A 12593-nucleotide genomic window follows, 5' to 3' on the forward strand; every position below is an offset into this window, starting at 1 on the left:
CAGCAGCTTTCTTTAATTTCTATGGTTGTTTTAAAAAAAGATAGCCTTTCAAGGTTGATTTTAGTTTAAAAAAGGTCTGCAGGAGTAAACTTTGACAAGGAATAACATTTGTAGTGTATTTTGCTAAACACTCATTAATAAAAAACTGTATATGAGTATCAGTAGGTAAAGGACCACCTATCAATTATTGTTTCATATCTCCAGCTGTTTTTTTTTTTGCTCATTGCCTATTCCAAACTCTATAACTGTTAAATGAAACTTGTTGTCTGTTGAATTGATATGCAAAAGGAATATTAAGGTAACGTAAGCTTTAAGCTTGGTTTAGAAGTGACCTTTTTGCGCTGGTTTTGGTTGAGATGATGATTTTCCCACCTCTACAATCAAATGACTGTCCTCTAATTCTTATATCATAACTGCATACTCATGTCTCATCAACTTTTATAATATTTTATAAAAGTTTCTGTTGTCATTTCACGAATTAAAAAGTTCCCAACAGGCAATATTGTGTTTTTATTCCTTGCTTAGCAGCTGTGGCATAAATTATTATTATATTATTTTGCCATAATATAATCCATTTTCAGTTTTTTTGGCTAATATCATATCACTTCTGAAATTTTGTAGATAGTTGACCAGCAATTTTTCCTGATATATTTTCAATCACTGTTTGCAATTTAGATTCATGGTTCATTATATACGATACGCATATATTTATGTTAATATTTCTCTAGCCTTCCCGCCAGTTCTGTAACTCAACTCCACCTTGTGTGTCAATTGAGTTTCTAAACTCTGTCAAGTAATGATGTTTATTAGACTTAATACATTCAAACATTTCTTAAATTTGTTAAGAAAAATTGGGAATTTTTATAAAATTTACCGTATCTTTTTCTTTTTTGTCACATTGTTATTTATTTATTTTCAAAATAAACTTCTCAGCTAAATAAACTACTGACATCATTATATATATAATTTCTATTTCTAATTCATTTTTATTTTTAGTTAAAAGAACAATATAATCAATAAATCTTAACACCTAACTTAACACTTCCCTTAAATTGCTACTCTACTGTCAAATTTTTTTCAGACCTTTTATTGTTCTTTCAGTAATATAAGCTTAAAAATACTGAGATTAGATACACTCTTATCTCATTGAATGAGAGGCAATATGTTTCAATATGGAAAGCCATATTGACTTTCCATCTGTATGTATGTACAAAAGAATTGAAAAATAAAAAAAATCATTTGGATTTTAAAATAATAATTTATACATTCCATATATGAATAACTGTCAAATTCAGTTAAAAAAATCATTAACAAAAGTTAATTTTACTGAGTAAAAGGTAAGGAGGAGACCAGGATAACTTCCCTTTTTTTGAGGGATCCACCTCCTCTCTTCTTGAGACCTGTCAAGCATTTCCAAGCAAGAAGTATTGAAACATTTCTGCCTGATAATGGGAATGAGCATGATAAATGAAAAATATGAAAAATGTTCACTATAATTCTATCAACTTTTGTATCTGCAGCATAATAACTTTATGTTGATAGATAATGAATTATTGTTTGAGATATAAAGGCACTCTGATAATATTTCTGATGCTCTATATTTATAGTTTAAAAATGTTATTTAAATATCACTAACCTTTGGTAATTAATTTTATAAATTTATTACCAAAGGTAACAAGTGATATTTAATTGTGTATGTTCATTTTTAAAACAGTTATCATTATTCAGAAGTTTAATTAATTTTCGAAAAACTACTTCAGAGTCAAACAGTGTGGTCAAATGCTACATTCAATGCATACTTGATGGATAGTCAACCCCAGTTTGAAAAAGAATATGAGCATTTACATATGACAAGAGATTTAACAAACCTAGAAGATGATATGAAAGAGTATTGGGGGTTTTACTTATTAAAAGGATCTGTTATCACTGTATCTACATGTGCGAGGTAAGCATAACTGTAAATATTTTTTAATCAAACAAAAAAATTATAAACTCCTGATTAATTGATGATTTTTGTTAATAAATGTATATTAACTATCCTGGTTAGGCATTGCATTTTTCATGTGCAGGGATTGGAACTTTAGAAAAAGAAATATGGGAAAAGAAGAAAAAATAAAATTAATTGTTGTTAATAATTAATAATATGGCATCACACTCTTTATTATTTTTTTTACCCTGCACTCTTCTTTATTGTCTGCTGAACATATCTGATATTTCTATTAATGGCATAACTACACTGTTATGCCAATCAATGTGTAACACAATCAGTGTTATTGTGCCAATCAATGTTATTAAAACAGCGTAATCTATCATGAAACACTAGTCATACAAAAAAATGGCCACGTTTAAAAAAGTAAACACCTGTATGTCAGCCAAACTAGGAAATTTGAGGAGTGAACTGGATTCACTGAACTATAGGCATCTTGATTACAAGAAGCCAGCACGCTGAAGTTGTTGGCTTCAGTTAGAAAAAAAAACTCAGATTAAAAGTTTGTTATATTCAGTGCTACAAATTACTTCTTCACTGTTCACTTCAAGGAGAGCAATGTTGTTCACATATTATATCCATAAATCATTAACATATTGGAACAGTTAATTTATACCAGATAAAACTTTTGAGTTTATATTTTTATCTGAGCATTTGGAATGAGTTTATTTTCCAATTAGTATTTACTAAAGAAAGAGAAGTAAATGTTTTCTTGATTTTAAACTCACTTCCTTGTAAAATTACACTAGAAATTATATCTGAACTAGTACCAAGTGCAATAACTCTTGAGTAATATACTGAATTTTACAAATTGTAATGATTTATTTAAAGTAAAATAATAAACTCAGGTATAAAGAGATAATTAAAAAACTAGTGCAGACCAGAAAATTATTTTCTAGCTTATATTACATAAAAAGAGACCATTTTTAAATTTTATAATAACATAATAACATAAATTTTATGTTATTAAAAACTATTTTGATACTTGTTACATTTACTATTTTAAAATTTTCACTTATCTCTTACAGATGAATAAGAGACAGATTATTTTATTTTAATAAAAAAAAACAAAAAAAACGAGGTGATTTTAGTGTATTATCCAAAAAATAAATCTATTAACAGAAATTAACCAGAGAATGAATGCAAAATAAAAACTATATTAAATGCAATTTTGTATTTTATTTAAGAAAATTGCTTGAATGTATTTTTTAAAAGTTAATTGTTTAAATTTTTTTAGTTATGTGAAATTGGAAAAATTTTTATGATTTAACTAAAATGTAATATATATCACTTAAATTTTAGATACCCAGGAGCTTCTTTAATCTTGATTCGAGGACACAAGCATTTAAGAAATTGTGCATATATTGGTGATGACTCATCAGAAGAAATAGAAGAAATGTATCCAGATGATGGTAACAATACAGTTCATCAAGATCCTCCAAATAAACCAGAAAAAATGACTAAAATGTCAGATGGAGTTGTTGTTTACGGTCAAATGAATACAGCTATTCCTGGTTTCCATCATAAAAAAATTTCGAGTTCAATGAGCAATTCAATCAGCAGAATTCATAAACCAAAAAAAGTTTTAAAAACAGGACTTAAACGTGGTAACAAAATACACTTAGCTTTTGCTGAACTTGGAAATAAATTAGTAAAATATAATTTTGATTTGAATAAGTTGAAATCAAATAATTATTCTCAAACAGGGTATTCAAATAATGAAAATGAAAAGTCAACAATTGATAAAAGTTCTTTAAAATTACCTACTACTGAATCTTCTTCATTACAATCATCTAGAGAAATATATGAAAAGCTCATAAAAAGAATGAAAATGCTTGGTGATAAGGGTAAAAGAGTCTTAGATAAATTAAGACAATTTAATGAGACTACTTCTAATTCTACTAATAGTGAAATAAAAAAAACAACTGATTCACCTGAGATTGATTTGAAACCAAAGCATAAACTTAGACACCTCAGAAAATTATTGAAAGTTAGCAGAAACGAAAATAAAACTGAAATCACTGATGAAATTCAAAGAAAAAGGAGGGAGATACTGTTAAATAATTTGCATAATCCTTTGATACAAGATGAAGAATCTGATACTGCTATGGAAGAAGTAAGTAATTCATCATTTAATACCTTTTTATTAAAACTGAATCTACTTTATTTAGTAAATTTAGATCCATAGGGAGTATAAAATAATGTTTCTAATCTTCCTCCCAAGCAGTATTATATTATCTCACAATTATTTTATGAATGAATTGATGCTCAATGAGTTTTTCTTAATGCTGAAAACATGCGTAGGAACATAAAACAGTAGTTTATAGTAATGCTAGGAACTACTTTCCTTTTGGTTTTCTAAAATTACTTATTTTACAAAATAAGTATTATTAATAAAATTATTTATTTCTCTGAATCTAGTCTGATTATACCTAGATATAAGGGAGCAGCTGGTACTTATTGGCCTCTTCCAACTTTCTAAAAGAGGAAGTCTTATCACTAAGTTCAATTCTCTTATATATCCTTAAATACAGCTTACTGTTGCTTCTTGGGCTTCTTCTTCTTCTCACTCTACCAGTCAAATCCATTTCAATCATTTTTCTTCTAATGTAATCCTCCTCTCTTTCCTTATGTGGCTGAATCATATTTTCTCTTCATTTTTCAGTCACTTCATATTCCTTTAGCGTTCGAAAAACTATCCAATTTTTCATTATGTCCCTCCTCATTAAAGTGTGAAATTTTTATTCCATCACTTGAAAAAATACGAAGTATGTTTGGAATGTAAGGTTTAGGTAGGTAGATAGTTAGGTAGGTTGGTAGATATTTAGTCTGTAGCTCTGAGGAAAACTTTTCGTTTCAAGTTGACACTTTTGTCTTCAAAGGGAAGATAACAAGCCTAGGTAGGGGTAAGTAGTTTGACTGGTTCGTCAGAACTGTGTCCTAATATGAACCAGGCAATTCCTGATACCTTCATGTATGAAGTGCAAGCCTTCATCCAATATCTTGCTAAAAATGAAAAGCCCAGCACATCCACCATAAAATTGTTTCTGTTTATGGTGATGTGATGATGTCTTGTGGTAAGGCAACAAAGTGATGTAGGGAGTTTAAAGATGCTAGAACAAACATTCACTATAAACAGAGGAGCGAAAGATGGTTGATTGTGATAGACAAGTTTGTTGTTAAACTTGAATGACTGATTCGTAAAGATCGTCGTTTCACTGTGGAAGAACTTTACGAAATATATCCAGAAGTCGGTCCAACTGTGCTGTCTAAGACTGTAACCAACCTTTGAATCTTCAAAAACTATATGCGCTGTGGGTACCGAAAATGTTAACAAAACAAATTGAGTTCATTGAGCTAGGGAGTTTCCCAACTATTATGAGATTGAGGGTGAAGAATTCTTTGACTTTATTGCGGTGGGGGATGAAACCTAGATGCCCTGCTACAATCCAGAATACAAAAGGCAATCTATGCAGTGGTGGCATACTGGTTTCTCATCGACAAAAACATTCAAAATCCAACAGTCTGCAAAAAAAACATGACAAAATTTTTCTGGGATGAAAAAAAAATTTTACTTATCAATTTTTTTACTCCAGGTCAATTCATAAATGCCAACAGATACTGTGAGACCCTCTGAAAGCTTCAAAACAAAAAAAGAAGGAAGCTGACAAAGGGAACGTGGGCAGAAAATGCTTTTCAATGGGCGAAGAGGTGAAAAATGCCGTGTGTGAGTGATCAAAGGAGATGGTGGCAAGGACTTATGACGATGGAATACTAAAGTTGATACTCTCCTGATAAAATACTTGGAATTGAATGGTGGATATGTAGAAAAATAATGGCATACTTGTAAATGTCATAAATGTTTTTAATAAACATGATTTTTTTGATTTTTGTAAAATTTTGAATCCTTACTTTCTGAACATACATTGTATTTAAAAATTTAATTAAATTTGTCTATATTTAGTAGATTGTTATTTTAAATAAGTTGTGCTTGCAATAGTAAATAAAGTGCAAAGAAATTCTCTTGCAGAATTCAAATGAAAATAAAGATCTGTTGGTAGCATTGAATACAATATTTTTTACACTACTTAAAAATAATTTATTTATTGATAACTTCAATATTTTGTTAAAAAAAGTAAAAGAATTATTTCATATTGTAATGAGCATGATCAGTTAGTTATTTTTATGAATTAATTGCATTATTATACTCATATAATTAATATATTGGTAGTGGTAAAAAAATGATATGTACAAAGTGTAATTAACGTGATAAGGTGTTTATTAAAAAAAAAGTATTGTTGCCAGTTACTTTTAAAGTTGTCATTAGTCAAAAAAAAAAAAAAAAATGCCAACACCATTAGTGAAATGTATCTAGTATTATAAACTTTGGTTACCATATCAGGAACTTTGGGTACAATACTGGTTCCCATACAATGAAAACCAGTTCATTGAATATGATAAGCCACTGGAATTATCTTCACAACTTCAATATCTTGGATGCTAGTCCCAGAGACATTGCAAGTATGGACTTGCAATAGGTTAGGTTTTTCTATTTCAATGTTTAAATGGTACCGAATTATTCTTCAGTATCACAGAATACTGAATATTCCAAAGTAAGGTTCAATTTAAAATTAAATAGAATATATCAATTTCAATATATTTTTCATCTGATATTTTTGTGTTTTTTTTTTTTAGGATATTCACCAACCAGATGAAATAGCAGATATTAGAGGAACTGTCAATGAGACAACAGCTTATGATAAATCTAATAGTGAGTTTTGGTCTTCATTTTCATCAAGTGAAGAAAGATTACTGAATTGTGAAGGACTGCTTGTAAATTTACCTTTAATGCCACATGAAAGATGCAGTGAATCTCTTGAAGATGAACATCACAGTGAAGCATTTGCTCCCAACAGCATCACGTACAAGTAAGTACAGCTGCTGCCTTTAACATAAATAAAGTGTTTATCTCTAAAATAAAACTAACAAGATCAGTAATGATTACTTGCTAAAATTAAGGTTGATACCTCTAGAACTGATTTATTTCTGGAATTTAAGGCAAGCTTAAGATATGGCAGTAGTTTCAGGACAGGATATAAGGTCAAGAAAAAAGTATTTTATTCTTTCTTTACTGTAATGATTAAAATTACAATGTTTTATCACATAACTGACATCAATTTTTTTCCTTTTTATTATTTTTCTCTCTGTAAATATTTTTTATTGATTTTTGAATTTCTTATTATTTTTTAATAAACTAGTGTACGTGGGTATTCTCATATTCTGGATAAAAACCAATTATAACAAACTATATATGTAATAATAGTATTTTTATATTTTCTTTGAAAAAATATCATTACTTAATTATTTAAATATGAAATTTCTATTTTCTTGTTCTGAGAGCAATCTTCAACAAACTGTGCTCTTAATTTGATCAGTTTTCTCATCAATGATATGAAAATTGCATTTTTTTAGTAACTGGTTCAAATGATTTTTTAAATACAGATAGGTAAATCACTTATAAAGTTCTTGTTGGAAGTATTAATAACTTTTCTTGTTTATGAGTCATTCTGAGAAAAGGACCATTGGATTAGGTGACATATTTTACTGGCAAACACGCTAATCCTAAGTTAAAAATATCTTTTAATACTGTTATGAAGTAAATAAAAATTAGTTTGCTCAATCAGAGATTAATTTTAATTGTAGAAAAAATTATTAAATTTAAATTTGTTCCTTAAATTAAGTATATCTAAAAATTGTTATAATAATAATAATAAAAAATAGAATACTTTTAATATTATAGTAATCTACGTAGTAATTATTTTATAATTAAAGATAAAAACAAAAAATGGATTTTTAAGACAATATTAAATAATTATTACATTTTTAAGCAAATTCAACTCTATAATTTATATTACTTAACTGACAATTATTACTACTGAATATTAAGTTGATTTCCTCTTAAACACAATTAACCCTAAGCAAAAAGACAAATTTAAATTTATTTTCTTGAGAATGTGTAGAAACAGAATTCATAAAGTTACAGAGATAAGAAAAATAACAAATTTTGTCTTATAAGATTAAAAAGAAGTAATTTTACAATTTACCATTATTAAGGGCTATTTTACAGATGGATCATATTTATAATTTACTAAAAAAAACTGTGGCCAACCTTACATGAAAAAAAAAATTACTTCTGAAAAGAGCAAAGCAATTCCTAAGTACAACAAGCATCCATATCAGATTTAGTAGAATAAATGAAAAGTAAAGTGGTTGCTGAAAGCATTTTTCAAAAGTAGAATACGTTTCTATGAATCAACATTACATGCTCACTGAAATACAAAAATATTTAGCTTATCAAAAGATTACAGTTCTATAAGTATACATTATTGTATATTTTATGGGCTGAAGGTTTGAGCGCATAAGTTGTTTGCATTAAACTACTGAGATGTAAAAGCTTTTTTACATTTTTGCTATGATAAATTATACCATTCATTGAAATAAAGAACCGCAATTGTGAGTTTAACTGGTTAACAGCAGTGCTGATCAGTTCTCTAATTAACTAGTAAAATAACTATTCTGTAATGCTGCAGAATCTAGATTCAAATCCAAGAAAAATTTTAATTGGAAAATTTAAATTTCCATGTTACTAGTATATTTCAATCTCAATCTGGTCAATTCTTATTCTTATCTGGTTATTCCAAAATATACATTTCATTGAAATCTGAAAATGATTAAAATAATATGATAAATTCTTCATTTTAAAGAAATAGATATAGTAATATACCATTTTAACATCTATCTCAATTCACTGCAGATTGAAAGAATTTCATTTTGGATTTTTAAAAAATTAAATTGTATCCAGAAGAGATTCAAATTAATCTACAGATTTTTTATTACATCCTCAGTAAAATATAGCTGTAATTATATAACTGTTTTCTACAAAAACACTTTTAAAGTTTTTAATTCAATAAAAACCTAAACAATCATCTCTATCACCAAGTTGTTGCTATAATATCTATTTAATACATATAATTCTATTTTAACCAAGTGTGAGTTTAATTTATCAAAAAAGTTTATCTATTTGAATAAAACATGACTAAGAAATTATTTTACTGGGAAGGAATAATTATTACTATAGAACAATGTATTACTAAATTATAATAATATATTTTTCTTTTTTTTTCAATTAATGTACTTTGCATTAATCTAAATCTTTGAAAAACTTAATTCAGTAAGGAATGTTTGTTTTTAGAAAATAAAAGTCAAAGGAAAATATAATTAAAACGTTTTTTAAATTATTTTTAATTTTAAATGTAAATTATTTAATTTTCTTTATAAAATATAATTATACGAACATTGTAGTTAAATCTAACAAGAAATGATTAATTTAAAGCCAAAAATATGATATGTGAGTGGGTGCAATGTATAATTTTCCATGGAATTTATTTTGTTGTGTGATTTTAATTATTTTATATTATTGTGTGGTTTTAATTATTTTTGTGTAATTCCTATCACTTAAAAAATTAAAAATACATTAAAATTATTTTCCATGCAAGTAAAATTATTTATATAATTTGTTTCTTTCCATTTTCAGGGTTACTAGCAATGGATATTACTTTTTTGTCTTCAATAGTGAGAATGAAGTAAAACCAAATTTCTTAAGAATACACTTCCGGTTAGAGAAAACTACATATGATGTTTCAAAACCACTAGCTTCTTGTAAAAATCAGACAACACCATGTAGTTTACCATTATCATTTTGGTCACAACAAAAGGTGGTATTACAATTGCCAGTAAGAACAAATGATGCATTATGGAATCAAGAATTCTTAGCGATTTCGACATGTGAGCCAAGAACTTCTGTTTATATAGCTTGTGTTATCGCTGTACCTTTATTCATAATATTATTTGCTTTTCAGTAACTATCTTCTGTTTTGTTATTAATGTTGTGTCATATTTCAATTAAATTTGTTTCAAAGATATTTTTTAATAGTTATTACATTAATTCAAAATAGTACAAAATAATTTACCTTTATTAATGTAATATCTTCAAAAATATTTAGAATATGAATATTACCAGAAATTTAAATTATGAAATAAATAAAATCTCTATTAAAAAAAGTAATTTTTAATAGAATTTAAAAAGAAGCAATTAAAAGAAATATTAAATAAACTGACAGTAAATAATCACATAAATAATTTTAAAATATCTTTCTGAAAACTAATAAAAAATTAATTTCATTTAAATTATTCTTTATATAGCTTTTAATTCTGATAAACTTTTAAGTAAATGCAGTTTATTGTTTTATAATACAAAAGTTATCAGTTATTATACATTAATAACTTGATTATTTGACAAATAATCAACTTTCTTACGAATGGAAATATTTTTCTAGAAGATCTTTAGCAATGATGCAGATTTGAATTTCTTTTGAGGAAGCACATTTCTTTGTATTTAGAAAATGAGTTTTTAAGAAAAAAATATTACAAAATATTTATTATGGCTGAAAATGTAGTCACAGTCCACTATTTCTAAATGTTTATCAAAAGTGTATTAAACAGGTCAGAATTTTTGTAAATGTATTCTCTGCAAAAATAACTTTTAATGGAATCCGTAATATATTATGAAATAATAAAAAGTTTAATTAAGATCTTGAAAGTTAAATTGTGATTGGTTTATTATTCTCATTGTACAATATTAAATATGAACCTTCAGAATTCAACTAATTAAATAATAGTGAACTAACTGAACTAATAATAAATTAAATAGTTATATATGTATATATATATATATATATATACTTTAAGAATTAAATATATGTACTGTATTTTTAATATGCATTGTAGAATATTACAGATTATATTTGATTGCATTTTGATATTAACTGTAGTAAGGAGGTAAGTAAGTTTTGTAGGCTAATACTTTTAAGTAAATATTACAATATTACTGTGTTATTAACAAACAACTTATTAAATTAATTAAAGAGGTCTATGTCATACTTGTTAAGATTCAAAATCAATGACAGGCTTCCAAGTGCATGAAATGTTATAAAAATTATGATTTTTATAATAATTTATTGAAAAAACAATAAGTAAATAAATTATTTATTTTAAATTCTAAAAAACAAAATAAATAAATTCCGTAGCCTACAAAAAGAAAATCAAAATTTGAATATTTACAATTACATTTTATTAAGGCAGTGCCAAAACACTGTTAACTTTGTCATTTCTATAAATTTTAGCTGGTAGTGTCTTCTAACATGTTTATATATGTTTATATTTATGATTTGGAAAGTCGAGAGTTACAGCGTTCAAGTCCTAATAAAGCCAGATATTTTTACATGGATTTGAATACTAGATCATGGATACCGGTGTTCTTTGGTGGTTGGGTTTCAATTAACCACACATCTCAGGAATGGTCGAACTGAGAATGTACAAGACTACACTTCATTTACACTCATACATATCATCCTCATTCATTCTCTGAAGAATTATCTGAACGGTAGTTACCGGAGGCTAAACGGGAGAAAGAAAGAAAGAACATGTTTATATTAATGATTCTGTATTATCATAATAAGGGAAAAAACTTTTTCATTTAAGAGGGAGGTAATATTGTGTTGGGCTAGTTGGTTTGAATATAAGCTTGACACATTTCAGGAATGGTCAACCTGAAACTGTACAAGACTACACTTCATTTAAACACACACACATACACCCACCCACACACACACACACACACACACACACACACGCACACACACACACACACTACACTACACTTGATGCATATCATCCTCTGAAGTAATACCTTATGGTGTTTTGGAGGCTAAACAGAAAAAAAAAATTGTATTGAATATAATCTTAATCTAATTTGTTTGAATAAATCACTTCATATGGAAGGATTATTTTAATATGTAATCTTCTCCCCTGTGTTATCTTAACACAGTGGAGGATAAAACACAGTGTATCCAAATGACCTTTCAGTTTATCTTCTTTATTAACTTTGTCTTGTTAATTTAGAGTAAATATTTTTGAGTTCTATACATTAATATTGATTTAAGAAATGTAAAAAGATTACCTCTAGTTGTTAGAAAATAATGATCTTTTCAAGAAATATTTATGTATGAGTTACAGTTTTAAGTAGCCCAATGCTAAGCCATTCTACTACTATGTTTTTTGCATGATGGATAAATGTGTGTTATGTGATTGATTTTTGTAATTCTTTTAAATCAGTGATTACTTGGAAGAAATTTTATCAGATGATGTCCCTGTTTGAGTTGATCTTCTCCTTTCTCTAGCTCATTTTTTCTTTGGATAGGTACTCTTAGAATTGTCAACTATCACTTCTCTATGTGCACCACGCTGGCTTCTCTTACTAACTAACAGTGTTGACTGTTCTTTATTGAGACCAGTAGGATGGCAATCCTGTATATAGGACTATCCAACAGTTTTATAAAAACCCAAATCAGTGGCTTAATGACATTCAAAGAAAACTAATCACCAAAATGGTAAAATTATATGGTGCTTAGTAATAAAATAAAAGCCATCCTTTCTGTTGCTAATGAAGATCTTGGTACTTCTTTTTTAACAACTATTATATGTATGA

At 27.1% G+C, this 12593-nt stretch overlaps 1 protein-coding gene across 3 annotated transcripts in view; it reads left to right on the forward strand.

Moving 5' to 3' along the window:
• Window positions 1-10730, forward strand: part of LOC142321412 (uncharacterized) — a 111255-nt gene extending 100525 nt beyond the window's left edge. For 2 of the 3 annotated variants that reach the window (XM_075359479.1, XM_075359480.1), the window contains exons 4-7: window positions 1761-1945; window positions 3290-4103; window positions 6683-6915; window positions 9582-10730. In XM_075359479.1, the coding sequence (XP_075215594.1) occupies window positions 1761-1945; window positions 3290-4103; window positions 6683-6915; window positions 9582-9909 (1560 nt within the window). In that variant the 3' untranslated portion in view covers window positions 9910-10730. The remainder of the gene's footprint in view (window positions 1-1760; window positions 1946-3289; window positions 4104-6682; window positions 6916-9581) is intronic. The other variant, XM_075359481.1, reaches the window with a different exon arrangement.
• The last annotated feature ends 1863 nt before the right edge of the window (window positions 10731-12593 follow it).

The sequence above is a fragment of the Lycorma delicatula genome, chromosome 3, assembly GCF_047948215.1.
Source record: "Lycorma delicatula isolate Av1 chromosome 3, ASM4794821v1, whole genome shotgun sequence".
Classification (NCBI taxonomy): domain Eukaryota; kingdom Metazoa; phylum Arthropoda; class Insecta; order Hemiptera; family Fulgoridae; genus Lycorma; species Lycorma delicatula.